Here is a 14,882-nt window from a genome sequence, read left to right as displayed (position 1 = left end):
TCAATCAATGTCACACATCAGTTATCTGCATTTAGTGCTGTAACCCAGGTGGCAGATTCCCTATCAATTGTTTACCTAATCTTTGCTTAAATAATTTCACGAACTTGAAAATTGATCGAACATTTCCCTTGATAAATTATTTCAGTCCTTAATTCCTCTTCCTTTAAATGAATATTTGCCTCAATTTGTTCTCTTGAATTCCAACTTTATTTTAATATTATGATCTTTTCTACCTTTAAAAGCTTCACTCAAGGATATTTCTCTGCTAATGTCATTCCATGCCTCCCTTCCACTGAGCACATGTTTTTCTGCCATTTCCGAACTAAAGGTTGTTTGGGATATAAAAAACAAACAGCACAAGATTAATTTACACCTTGATGGCAAAAATAAACTCCTTCAACATCGAATCATTTACTGAACACTTCAGGTTTTTAGACATTTTCAAACTGTATAAACTATTCTAATCACATTCATCACCATGCAAGTGTACCAAGTGCTTACAGACACTGCAGACTGCTGTGAACTAAGCTAAAATTAGACAATGCAGAACTTACATTCACTAGTGTCCGAAAAGCACATTACAAATGAGAGATCACTAGCAGAGAACACACTGAAAGTAAACCATAAATACTTCTTGTGTATTTTTATAAAGATAGAAAGTCATATAATTGGTCTAAGAACAGCTGATTAAATCTAGTGACATTCAAAGGACAAATTTCCTGTAGGGACAAAAAAATGAAATTCAGGGACTGTTCCTGGAAAATGGGATTGTCTGATAACCTTAGCTTATACTGACCCATTAGACCTCTCAGGAACTCTGAATAAAACTGAATTAAAAAAAAAAAAGTATGTTAATTTAATACTCCAGAAATGAAATTTGAATGTTGGTATTTCTATTTTACGCAGGAGGATCATTAGAAATGTTCATGACAGAAGATCAGAAGAAATACTACAACGCCATGAAAAAGATGGGATCAAAGAAACCACTGAAAGCTATTCCACGACCAAGGGTATGTCTATTTCATTCTAATTCTTATGTTGGATAATGTCCTTAAATTTGACTTGATGTGATACTTGCTTGTTCCTTTCCAATCCTGTCCTTAAATTTTATACATATTACATATGCAAATTCAATCAATCAATTAATCAATCTGCATTTAGGGCTGTTTCCCAGGTGGCAGATTCTCTACCAATATTTTACCTAGTAAGTAATCAGCAACATGATATTTCTGGGATGTACAGGCCAGATAAGAAATCAGCTGCCCCTAAAATGAGGTACAGGTGCCGTTGGCAGTCATCTGCTCCAGACCAGACAGTGCCATTCAAAACTGATATTTTCCCCCAAAGGAACAGATACGAAGCGTGTTTTTTAAGTGAGGTCCTTTTTGTTATAGACACTAGTTGTTCGCGCGCATATCGCAACGAGTGCATGCTACCAATATAAATGGTCCATTATTGGACATTATAAATTTTCCACCTAACTCATTCCTGGTTGCCAGCGTTTCGCCCACGTGTGCTAGGTTGGGCTCGTCAGTTGGTACCTAGCACACCTACCACGACGCATGGCTAGTGCATACCGTGGAGGCCACTACGTAGGCTACTTGAAGCCACCGGCAGTGCCAATGCACTATGAGAGACCAATGTCCAATAACGGACCATTTATATTGGTATTATAAATTTACTCATCCGGGACAAATATTTCAGATTCCCTATGGGAATCAACATCTATATAACGAGCGCATGCGTCGTGTACCGGCATGCCTTGGGAACAACTGTGCTCAGTTTCAGCTCTGTAGCTAACCTGTACGGTTCTGTTCTGTGCTTTCAAAATGTTTAAGACTATCAACTCACCCACCGCGTGCGAGGTTCGGTCAGTGATACGGTTTTTGTCAGCAAGGAACCTGTCTGCTGCAGAAATTCATCAACATATTTGCGAAGTGTACGGTGATACTGTTATGAGTGAAAGCAAAGTGCGTAAGTGGGTATGACAATTCAAAGATGGCCGTGACAACGTCCATGATGAGGACCACTCCGATCACCCTTCTTTGATTACAGACGATTTGGTGGCTTCAGTTGAAGCGAAGATTCATGAGAACAGGCGCTTCACAATAACCGGTCTCTCAAACAAATTTCCTGATGTGTCGAGATCAGTGCTTTAAAACATTGTTTCTGAACACCTAAAGTTTAGGAAACTGTGCTCCCGTTGGGTCCCGAAACTCCTAACAGAGGACCACAAAAACCAAAGATTTGAGTGTGCGATGAAGTTCTTGACTCGTTATGACAAAGAAGGTGACTGCTTCTTGAGTCAGATCATAACTGGAAATGAAACATGGGTTTCACATATCACGCCCAAATCGAAGCAACAGAGCATGGAATGGAGACACACACACTCGCCTGTAAAGGTGAAGGCCAAACAGAATCTGTCCCAGTGCAAAATCATGGCGTCGGTGTTTTGGGATAGGCATGGTGTTTTGTTGGTCGACTTCATGCAACGAGGAACCACTATCAATGCAGAAGCATACTGCCAAACCCTGAGAAAGCTATGCAGAGTGATTCCAAACAAAAGACGCGGCATGCTGACAAAGGGAATTGTCCTTCTCCATGAAAATGCAAGACCTCACACTGCAGGTCAGACCCGTGATTTATTGGACAGTTTTGGCTGGGAAGTTTTAGACCACCCACACTACAGTCCTGATCTTGCGCCAAGCGATTGCCATCTGTTCCTCCACCTCAAACATCACCTCAGTGGCAACAATGACGACGACGTGAAAACGGCAGTGAACTCTTGGTTATCGGAGCAGGTGGCAAGTTTCTATGAAGAGTGTACTTTAAAATTGGTTACGAGGTATGGTAAGTGTTTGAACAAACTTGGCAACTACACTATGTCGAAAAATAAAGTGAAGTATGTACTTTCTGAAAATAACTTTACTTTTTTTAAATAACCTTTTGTTGTGTACTCTCATTAGTCCTGAGTACTGGACTGCTTCTCCCACCACCTACATTGTACTGAAGTCTGTTTCCTCCACCATAGATAAACTGTATATAGGATAATATCTTTTGTTTATTTCCACCTATTCAATACATTACAAGAAGTTGGCATTTACTTTAAACCATTATTCAGATGAGACATGTTTCGCCTCTCACTGTGAGGCATCTTCAGTCATTATCAAAAACCTTATTATTTTACCAGGCATCTGGTTAAAGATATTCAAAAAAGTGTTTGATGATTATAAGAGAGGTAAGATTTACGTTAGTTATAAACATGTTCATGAAGTAACTAAAAATCTAATATATTGATAAAAACATATGTAGTTCTTTGTTGAATAGGACTTGTTTGATTGTACTATAGTAAAAGAAGGTGGCTTGAAGCCGTAGTCATGAATAGGTGTCTAATACATAGTGGAAGGCATAAAATATCAGTTCTATGAGAATATACATTACATTCAAATGATACTAAAAACTAGTGGATTCAAATACAATCAATACTGATCTGCATTTAGGGCAGTCGCCCAGGTGGCAGATTCCCTATCTGTTGCTTTCCTAGCCTTTTCCGAAATGATTTCAAAGAAATTGGAAATTTATTGAACATCTCCCTTGGTAAGTTATTCCAATCCCTAACTCCCCTTCCTATAAATGAATATTTGCCCCAGTTTGTCCTCTTGAATTCCAACTTTATCTTCATATTGTGATCTTTCCTACTTTTATAGACGCCATTCAAAGCTATTCATCTACTAATGTCATTCCACGCCATCTCTCCGCTGACAGCTCGGAACATACCACTTACATGTCATAAACCTCATTTTAGGTCCGTATTGAAAAATTTTTAACAGTTCAACAATAATAAAGGTGTTTCAATTTATTCCACCTATTCAATACTTATATTTTCACTTATAATTGTTACATAATTAAATTCTTAGTTACATGGGACATGTTTCGCCCTCAATTAAGGGCATCTTCAGCCTAAATACAATAATCAAAAATACAACTAAATTAAAAGTGGAAGTTAAATACAATCATCAAAAATACAACTAAAATAAAAAGTGGAAGTTAAAAGTTTAGTCTGTTATTAAAATTCGGAACAATAAAAATGTGAAAAATGATAAAATAAAAAGATGCTAATGGAAAACTGTCTTATGATTAAACTATAATCTTGTCGGAGACTAAAACTTCTATTAAAATTCTAATTAAAACAGTTCATATAAAATATTGGAAAATCAAAGTGGTAGTAATAAAAAGCCAACGACATGAGGGCGTGTACACAAGCATAAACTTGATTGTCATGAATACAATCTTTTCAAGGCCGCTGATGAAATTCATAGCAAGTAAGGCAGAAGCGTCTATTGAAAAATTGTAAGAGGCCGTTAGCACCGGTAGGTAATAAAATGGCTGAATCCTTGCCAGAAAATGTCAACAGATGCAGAAATAAGTTTTCTGTAAGAGAAGGAAAAGAAGAAATAAGAAATTGAACGTAAGGAGAGAATTCAGTCTTACATAATTTTGAAACAGATGAGGACTTACATGTAAGTGGAAGTTGTTATTTGTTAACTACTGTTGAGTTGGTTGCTGCCCGTCTGTTGGCTCTGAGTCTGGTGTTATAACTGTGCTGCAGAGGCGGTAGTGAACTCGGAGGGGAAGGAATAAGGGAGTGCGGAAGGGAGGAGAGGTTGGGTGGAGTCAAATGTGACGAGGCTGACAAAGGGGCGGAGTCAACTGCATTGCTGGAAGTAGGCCTAATATCTGTAGGTATGGGAGGAGTATTAGGGTTTGAAGAATTAAATATAGTAGGTATCCTAAATTTATTCGAACTAACTGACTTTAATAATTCCGGCATTAATTCATGTAGCATACTTTTATTGTCCGTGGTTTCATTGAGATTCTTTTGCTTATTGTACGTCTGATCTAAATAGATGTATAAACTTTCTAATTCGTTCAGCATTCTTCCTTTTTGTATGTTTCTAATTATCGCTAAGTCTTTCTCTATGGATTCAAATCTGTGACCAGTCTCCCTCATATGCAAACTCATCGCTGAGTATTTCCTATGTTTTTCCGCGTTAACATGTTCCATGTATCTTGTCATAAAATTTCTCCCAGTCTGTCCAACATATGAAAAATTACACTGAGTACATTTAAGTCTGTATACTCCCGATCCTAAATAACGATTCTTATCATAATTAACATTTTTATGATTAAAGAATATGGACTGGTTAGTATTAGTAGTTCTAAAAGCTATATTAAAATTATGTTTCTTGAATACGCTAGTAATCTGGTGTATAGCTGGATTATTAAAAGTGAATGTAGCATAATCAGTTTTTTTGGTCTTTTCTGGTATCAGATTCGTAGATAATTTGTTCTTAATTTTATTGATTAATTTGTTGATCATTTCTATTTTGAAACCATTTTGTTTAGCGAGGTATCTAATATAATTTAATTCTTTCTTCAAATTCTTGGGAGATAGAGGGATTCTAAGTGCTCTATAAATTAGACTGTGAAAAGATGCTTGTTTATGTGAACTCGGGTGTAAAGAGGAATTGTTTATAGTTGTAGATGATTGTGTCGGTTTTCTAAATATTTGGAAATCAAAAGTGTTAACCTTACGTGTAACTGTTATATCTAGAAAATTCAATGAGTTATCGACTTCGTCCTCTCTCGTGAATTTCAAATTAGGTTCAATTTGATTTAATTTATTTAAGATTTCTTGACTATTAGTGACATCTTTGTTTATGATTACAAATGTATCATCTACATATCTCAACCATAAATCTATTCCTTTAATTTTTGCTATTATTTCATTGTGTTCGATTGAATCCATAAATATGTCGGCAAGGATGCCCGATATTGGGTCACCCATTGCTAATCCATTCTGTTTATAAATATTATTGTTAAATGTGAAGTAATTATTGTCTAATACGAACTTTAACAATCTAGTGAATTCTTCTACTTCCATTTTACTAAGATTACTGTGTTTACAAATATTATCATGAATGATATTAAGAGTTTTATCTGTCGGAATATTCGGGAACATATTCACTACGTCATACGAACACATCATCTGGTTTGGAAGTATGCCAAATCCAAGCAAAATGTCACACAAGTCAATGGAATTTCTTAATGGTTGTTTATTATTAAAAGTGTAATGTCTTTTCAAAAAATTGTGAATGTATTTGGAGACTTTATACGTGGGAGAATTACGGCAATTGATAATCGGACGAATCGGAATATCTTTTTTATGTATTTTGGGCATAGCTCTAGTTTCCGGGAGCCTAGGATTCATATTGACAAGTTTTAATTGTTCTTGTTCAGTAAAGAGAGATGTGGATCTTTTAAGTAAGGCTTTTAAGTTGCGTTGAATTTTAGCTAGCGGATTTTTTGTTACTAATGTGTATTTGTTATTATCAAAAAATTCTTCAGTTTTCTTGATATATGTATCTTTATCCATCAAAACGATCGCACCCCCCTTGTCAGCCTTGGTTACTATAATATTGTTATCTTCAATTTTCGATTTCATGTTTTTTATTGTTTTCTGTTGTTTGGGATCAAAATTGGAATAAATTTCTTTAGCCAGTCTGGGTAATTTCTTCTTTAACTCCAATCTTACTTCGTCTTGTACATCGCGTGGGAGTTTTGATATGTTCGCCTCCGCTTCTGCAACTGTGTTAATGATATCTATTTCTCTATCTTTATTAGGCCAATTGTATTTTGGACCCCTTTTAAGTAGGTCATTCTCTCCTTCCGTAAATTTTACCTTGGTCAAGTTAACTACCGTGGGAGTAACATTGTCCGATGGGCCCTTAATTTGTTCTTGTTTCGTTTGTTTACTACGACGTATTTGTGTGTCTATTAAATGATTCAATTTCTTATTCAATGTATCCTGTTTCTTACTAAGTGCGTATGTTAATTTGTGTTCCATGTGTTGATAAAAAGACTGCCATTCTAATGGGGCTAAATCCTGAGTCACCGCTAAGTGAACGTTATATAATTGCAAATTCAATTTGGATTTCTTCCTGTAATATGCCTTGATTTCATTTTTAAGCCATAATTCATTTACCTTATTTTGGGTTACATTATGGCTTGGATTGCTTATGTTCTTACGTTGTGTTGATTTAAGAAAAGTAGGTACAAGTTTTAGTCTCAGACATTGTTTAAGAAAAGCTAAATCTTTTCCTAACTTACAAATCTTCATTTTCAGATTGAGAAACTTATTTAATCTACATTTTGCCTGGTTGGCTGTCACATTACATGTCATAAACCTCATTTTAGGTCCGTATTGAAAAATGTTTAACAGTTCAACAATAATAAAGGTGTTTCAATTTATTCCACCTATTCAATACTTATATTTTCACTTATAGTTGTTACATAATTAAATTCTTAGTTACATGGGACATGTTTTGCCCTCAATTAAGGGCATTTTCAAATCATCAAAAATACAACTAAAATAAAAAGTGGAAGTTAAAAGTTTAGTCTGTTATTAAAATTCGGAACAATAAAAATGTGAAAAATGATAAAATAAAAAGATGCTAATGGAAAACTGTCTTATGATTATGTCTTTTATAGTCACATGACACCTTCATTTTTAAATGTACTCTTATGAATCTACCAGTTTTTATGTTTCAATTGTTTGTATTATATATTCTCATTGAACTGATTTCATATGCCTTCCACTATGTATTAGACATCTATTAATGTCTACGGCTTTAAGCCGTACAATCTTACGACGTCCTAATTAACAAAGAACTACATATGTGTTTATCATTTTATTAGATCTATAGTTATTTCATTGAACATTTTATATGTACTACCTTTGAATCCACTAGTTTTTAGTATCATTTGAATGTAATGTATATTCTCATAGAACTGATATTTTATGCCTTCCACTATGTATTAGACATCTATTAATGACTACGGCTTCAAGCCACCTTCTTTTACTATAGTACAATCAAACAAAGAACTACATATGTTTTTATCAATATATTAGATTTTTAGTTACTTCATGAACATGTTTATAACTAACGTAAATCTTACCTCTCTAATAATCATCAAACACTTTTTTGAATATCTTTAACCAGATGCCTGGTAAAATAATAAGGTTTTTGATAATGACTGAAGATGCCTCACAGTGAGAGGCGAAACATGTCTCATCTGAATAATGGTTTAAAGTAAATGCCAACTTCTTGTAATGTATTGAATAGGTGGAAATAAACAAAAGATATTATCCTATATACAGTTTATGAAACTTTCAATACGGACGAAAAATGATTTTCATCCACCATAGATGCCGTTGGGGTCTTTTTTCTTCTCCCTGAGCTTGCACCCTCCATATTTATGTCCCCTGGAGAGGGGGTGTCCCAGCATTATAAAGCCCCCAGGAGTAGGGCTACTCTGTGCCAGGCTGAGTGGCTCAGAAGGTTGAGGCGCTGACCTTCTGATCCCAACTTGGCATGTTCGATCCTGGCTCTGTCTGGTGGTATTTGAAGGCGCTCAAATATGTCAGCCTCGTGTCGGTAGATTTACTGGCACATAAGAACTCCTGTGAGACTAAATTCCAGCACCTCGGCATCTCCGAAAAACATAAAAGTAGTTAGTGGGACATAAAGCAAATAACTTAATTATTAGTAGGGCTACTTGTTGGTCCATCGGTCAAGTTCAGGTACCTACTGCTACTACTACTACTTGTAAATAAAAATGAAAACTGCCATTAAATGTTGAAATATTGGAAGTTCTACTAACGGATTACACCACAATAAATAAAGCAAGACACTATCTAATAAAATAACCACACTGCAATTTTAAACTGCATTTCAGCCTATCCTAGTTACAACAGTTTAAATAAAGCAATAGAAATGTAATTAGAACTAAATTCCTAGAGAGATTTTTCCCATACTATGCAAAGATCAAACAACAGTAAAGCAACCTAGATATTTTCTAATAAAATAAGTACGGTACAATTTTAAACTGTGCTTAAACATGTCCTAATTTCAGTAGGTAACTGAAACAACAGAAATGTAATTAAAACTGAATACTTATTTGACAGATCTTTTTGACAGAAATAAAATTGCTCTTTAATGGTGAAATATTGATGATGTAAAATACACTGGAGACTTGATCTGCACAGAACTACAAAAATCAGAATACAGGAATTGGCTAGTAAGTAGTAAACTCGTGTCCTCATCCTGAGGTGGTGCAGCTCTTTTCAGGCACACCCCCATTGGAGGTGAGCTGCATGTACCATTTGAACCACATACCAGCCCTCCTGCCATTCTTAAATTTCTGGCAGTACCGGGAATTGAACCCGGGCCCCCGAGGATGGCAGCTAATAACACTAACCATTACGCTACGGAGGTGGACAGGAATTGGCTGATTAATTATGATTTTTTTTTTTTTTTTGGTTTCATATACAAACAGTGAAATATTTGAATGTGAAGGGCTGCAATAATCACCAAATATAATCTACTCTAATCACTTCATTGACATATTGGAAGCCACATTGCTGATCATTTATACAATCATAATTTCACTACACCTGACAATACATTTACAAGTAACAAACACCAACGGTTTCATTCACTTTCAGTGAAATTCCTGCTTACTTTTAATATGATATATATCTTCATTACTAAATGTCTACGAATCACTTCATATCCTATAAGAATAACTTTGTATTATGGTAACAGGTGTTTAATCCAAATATATTTTTATCCTTGTGATGTGCCCTCTACCGTCTGCTCTTGTACAATATGATTCAGTTGAGTGGCAAAAAAAATGTGAAATTATAACTCTCAGACAAAACACACAATGCCACAAATACCATAGTTAGATTTGACTCATGATGATGATGATGATGATGATGATGATGATGATTAAAAATTATCTCAACAATATCATTCAAAATTTGATATTTATAATGGCCATGCTTTCCCATATTATTTCATAACAATTCTCATTTCCAATCTTTTCACCACACAAACCTGTGGACTACTAATTCTAATCATACAACATATACAGCTTTGTTATGTCATTACTAGGGGGCAGATGTTGTTGACCTAAAATGTTGTTGTTTGAGTCATCAGTCCATAGACTGGTTTGATGCAGCCCTCCATGCCACCCTATCCTGTGCTAGCCTTTTCATTTCTACGTAACTATTGCATCCTACAACTGCTCTAATCTGCTTGTCATATTCATACCTTGGTCTACCCCTATCGTTCTTGCCACCTACACTTCCTTCAAAAACCAACCGAACAAGTCCTGGGTGTCTTAAGATGTGTCCTATCATTCTATCTCTCCTTCTCGTCAAATTTAGCCAAATCGATCTCCTCTCACCAATTCGATTCAGTATCTCTTCATTCGTGATTCGATCTATCCATCTCACCTTCAGCATTCTTCTATAACACCACATTTCAAAAGCTTCTATTCTCTTTCTTTCTGAGCTAGTTATCGTCCATGTTTCACTTCCATACAATGCCACGCTCCACACAAAAGTCTTCAAAAACATCTTTCTACTTCCGATATCAATGTTTGAAGTGAGCAAATTTCTTTTCTTAAGAAAGCTCTTCCTTGCTTGTGCTAGTCTGCATTTTATGTCCTCCTTACTTCTGCCATTGTTGGTTATTTTACTACCCAAGTAACAATATTCATCTACTTCCTTTAAGACTTCGTTTCCTAATCTAATATTTCCTACATCACCTGCCTTCGTTCGACTGCACTCCATTACTTTTGTTTTGGACTTATTTATTTTCATCTTGTACTCCTTACCTAAGACTTCATCCATACCATTCAGCAACTTCTCGAGATCTTCTGCAGTCTCAGATAAAATAACAATATCATCGGCAAATCTCAAGGTTTTGATTTCCTCTCCTTGGACTGTGATTCCCTTCCCAAATTTCTCTTTGATTTCCTTTACTGCCTGTTCTATGTAAACATTGAAAAGGAGAGGGGACAAACTGCAGCCTTGCCTCACTCCTTTCTGGATTGCTGCTTCTTTTTCAAAGCCCTCGATTCTTATCACTGCAGACTGATTTTTATACAGGTTGTAGATAATTCTTCGTTCTCGGTATCTGATCCCTATCATCTTCAGAATCATAAACAGCCTGGTCCAATCAACATTATCGAATGCCTTTTCTAGATCTACGAATGCCATGTACGTGGGCTTGTCCTTCTTGATTCGATCCTCTAAGATCAGACGTAAAGTCAGGATTGCTTCACGTGTTCCTACATTTCTTCTGAAGCCAAATTGATCTTCCCCCAACTCAGCTTCAACTTGTTTTTCCATTCTTCTGTAAATAATACGTGTTAAAATTTTGCAGGCATGAGATACTAAACTAATAGTGCGGTAGTTTTCACACCTGTCAGCACCGGCTTTCTTGAGAATAGGTATAACAACATTCTGCCGAAAATCGGATGGGACTTCTCCTGTCTCATACATCTTGCACACTAAATGAAATAACCTTACCATGCTGGTTTCTCCTAAGGCAGTCAGTAATTCAGAGGGAGTATCATCAATTCCAGGTGCCTTGTTCCTATTTAGGTCACTCACAGCTCTGTCAAACTCTGACCTCAAAATTGGGTCTCCCATTTCATCAGCATCAACAGCCTCTTCATGTTCCAGAACGAAATTATCTACATCGTTACCTTGATACAACTGTTGGATATGCTCCTGCCATCTTTCTGCTTTGTCTTCTTTCCCTAGAAGTGGCTTTCCATCTGAGCTCTTAATATTCATGCACCTAGATTTCCTTTCTCCAAAGGTTTCCTTGATTTTCCTGTATGCAGCATCTACCTTTCCCAGGACCATACAGCCTTCGACATCCTTGCACTTCTCCTTCAGCCATTCTTCCTTAGCTACCTTGCACTTTCTATCCACTTCATTCTTTAATCGCCTGTATTCTTTTCTGCCCTCTTCATTTCTAGCATTCTTGTATTTTCGTCGTTCATCAATCAGGTCTAGTATCTCCTGAGTTATCCACTGATTCTTAGTTGATCTTTTCTTCCTTCCTAACATTTCTTCAGCAGCCCTACTGACTTCATTTTTCATAACTCTCCACTCTTCCTCTACTGTGTTTCTTTGGGCCTTTTCATTTAGTCCTTGTGCAACATGTTCCTTGAAACGATCCCTCACACTCTTTTCTTTCAACTTGTCTAGATCCCATCTTTTTGCATTCTTTCCTTTCTTCAATTTCTTCAACTTCAGATGGCATTTCATGACCAACAAGTTGCTGTCAGAGTCCACGTCTGCTCCTGGGAAAGTTTTGCAATCCAACACCTGGTTTCTGAATCTCTGCCTAATCATAATGAAGTCTATTTGATACCTTCCAGTGTCTCCAGGTCTCGTCCACGTATACAGCCGTCGTTTGTGGTGTTTGAACCAAGTATTGGCGAGGACTAAATTATGATCAGTGCAGAATTCAAACAGCCGATTTCCTCTTTCGTTCCTTTGTCCCAATCCAAATTCTCCTACTGTGCTACCTTCTCTTCCTTGGCCTACCACTGCGTTCCAGTCTCCCATCACAATTAGATTCTCGTCACCTTTGACATATTGTATTAAATCTTCTATCTCCTCATATATTCTTTCAATTTCTTCATCATCCGCTGAACTAGTAGGCATATAGACCTGCACTATTTTGGTGGGCATTGGTTTGGTGTCTATCTTGGCGACAATAATTCTTTCACTATGCTGGTCGTAGTAGCTTATCCGCTGCCCTATTTTCTTATTCATTATTAAACCAACTCCTGCATTACCCCTGTTTGATTTTGTGTTGATAATTCGGTAGTCGCCTGACCAAAAATCCTGTTCTTCCTGCCAACGTACTTCACTTATACCAACTACATCTAACTTTAGCCTATCCATCTCCCTTTTCAGATTCTCTAACCTACCACAACGATTCAAACTCCTAACATTCCACGCTCCGACTCGCAGAATGTCAGTATCCATCTTCCTGATGATCGCCCCCTCTCGTGTAGTCCCCACCCGGAGATCCGAATGGGGGACTAGTTTACCTCCGGAATATTTTACCCGGGAGGAAGCCATCATCAGTACATCTTTCATACAGAGAGAGCTGCATGTCCTCAGGAGGTGGTTACGGCTGTAGTTTCCCGTTGCTTTCAGCCGTGTAGCAGTATCAACACAGCTAAGCCATGTTGAGTATTATTACAAGGCCGTATCAGTCAATCATCTAGACTGCCGCCCTTGCAACTACCGAAAGGCTGCTACCCCCCTTTCGATGAACCATTCGTTAGTCTGGTCTCTCAACAGATACCCATCCGATATGGTTCCACCTGCGGCTCGGCTATCTGCATCATTGGGACACGCAAGCCTCCCCACCATGGCAAGGTCACATGGTTCGCAGAGGAGGGACCTAAAATAATTATTGAAAATGCCCTTAAATTCAGGGAAAAATGCTATAAAATATATCTTTAAAATATTTGGCCAAACTGAATTCTGGTGACTGTGTTACAAAGATTTTACAATTAAATCCCTATTCCATTCATTGCTCAGCTCCTGCTGGATGTAGTGGATGTAGTACTTTTCCCTCCGAAGAACCTGGGAACACTTGTTGTTCTTCACACTCGTTACAGCTTTCAGATGTTTTGTTTTGTTTAATGCACTGTTGTACAGCAAACTTCCTTTCTGCACTCACTTTAATAATCATACAATTTACAAAATAAAACATGCCCATCTCCTGTAAACATGTCCTTTCCAAATTCATTCACTAGCTGAATTAAAAATACACTTTGTGATACCAAGTAAGTGGCTGCGTGGTTTGCATCACGTAGCTATCAGCATGCATTCAGGAGATAATGGGTTCGAACCCCACTGCTAGCAGCCCTGAAGATGATTTTCCACGATTTCCCATTTTCACACCAGGCTGTATCTTAATTAAGGCCACGGTCACTTCCTTCCCACTCCTAACCCTTTCCTATAACATCATCGCTATAAGACCTACCTGAGTCTGTATGACGTAAAGCAGGCTTCTAAACAGATGAAATTATTTTGGAAATATGAGAACCCTTACTTTTCTTGTGCTGCACTCCAAAAGCGTGGTAGAAGTATTGCAATGAAGGGAGAATAATATCATATAAAATGTTCATACCATACCAATAAGAAATGTAGATTTTACCATGATTTTTACATGCAGTAACAAATAACACAAGAAGTAAAATCTATATAAATAAAATTGTAGGGGGTCCGCTGTCTGTAATTTCTTTTGTTTTGCCAATTTTTCAGATATTTATCCGTTTTAGGTCAACTCAAGACGGAATCGGTGGTTTTTACGTTTCATGTCTGTTTGTTTGTCTGTTTGTCTGTCTGTTTGTTTGTCTGTTCCACCATCACGTCGAAACGGCTGGATAGATCTCAACCAAACTTCATATTTAGAGTAAACTCATCCCGGGGATGGTTTCGATATGCATATCATTTTAAAATCTTTCAATACTCGGGGGTTTATAGGAAAACCAGAATGGTTTTTCCACCATCACGTTGAAACGGCTGGATAGATCTCAACTAAACTTCATATCTAGAGTATACTCATCTCGGGGAAGGTTTCGATATGCATATTATTTTAAAATCTTTGAATAGACCGGGGGTTTATAGGAAAACCAGATTGGTTTTTCCACCATCACTTCGAAACGGCTGGATAGATCTCAACCAAACTTCATATTTAGAGTATACTCATCCCGGGGAAGGTTTCGATATGCATATCATTTTAAAATCTTTCAATAGACGGGGGTTTATAGGAAAACCTGAATGGTTTTTCCACCATCACTTCGAAACGGCTGGATAGATCTCAACCAAACTTCATATTTAGAGAATACTCATCTCGGGGAAGGTTTCTATATGCATATTATTTTACAATCGTCGAATAGACGGGTGGTTTATAGGAAAACCAGAATGG

General features: G+C 36.9%; 1 protein-coding gene across 1 annotated transcript in view; it reads left to right on the top strand.

The window, feature by feature from the left end:
* Positions 1-14,882, top strand: part of para (paralytic) — a 947,817-nt gene that overhangs the window by 866,137 nt on the left and 66,798 nt on the right. The window contains exon 32 of the mRNA XM_067137715.2: positions 903-1,010. Coding sequence (XP_066993816.2) covers positions 903-1,010 — 108 coding nt within the window. The remainder of the gene's footprint in view (positions 1-902; positions 1,011-14,882) is intronic.

Source organism: Anabrus simplex, chromosome 1 (assembly GCF_040414725.1).
Source record: "Anabrus simplex isolate iqAnaSimp1 chromosome 1, ASM4041472v1, whole genome shotgun sequence".
Lineage (NCBI taxonomy): Eukaryota > Metazoa > Arthropoda > Insecta > Orthoptera > Tettigoniidae > Anabrus > Anabrus simplex.
Note: the sequence above shows the minus strand (reverse complement) of the source record. Positions and strands in the feature narration are given on the sequence as shown.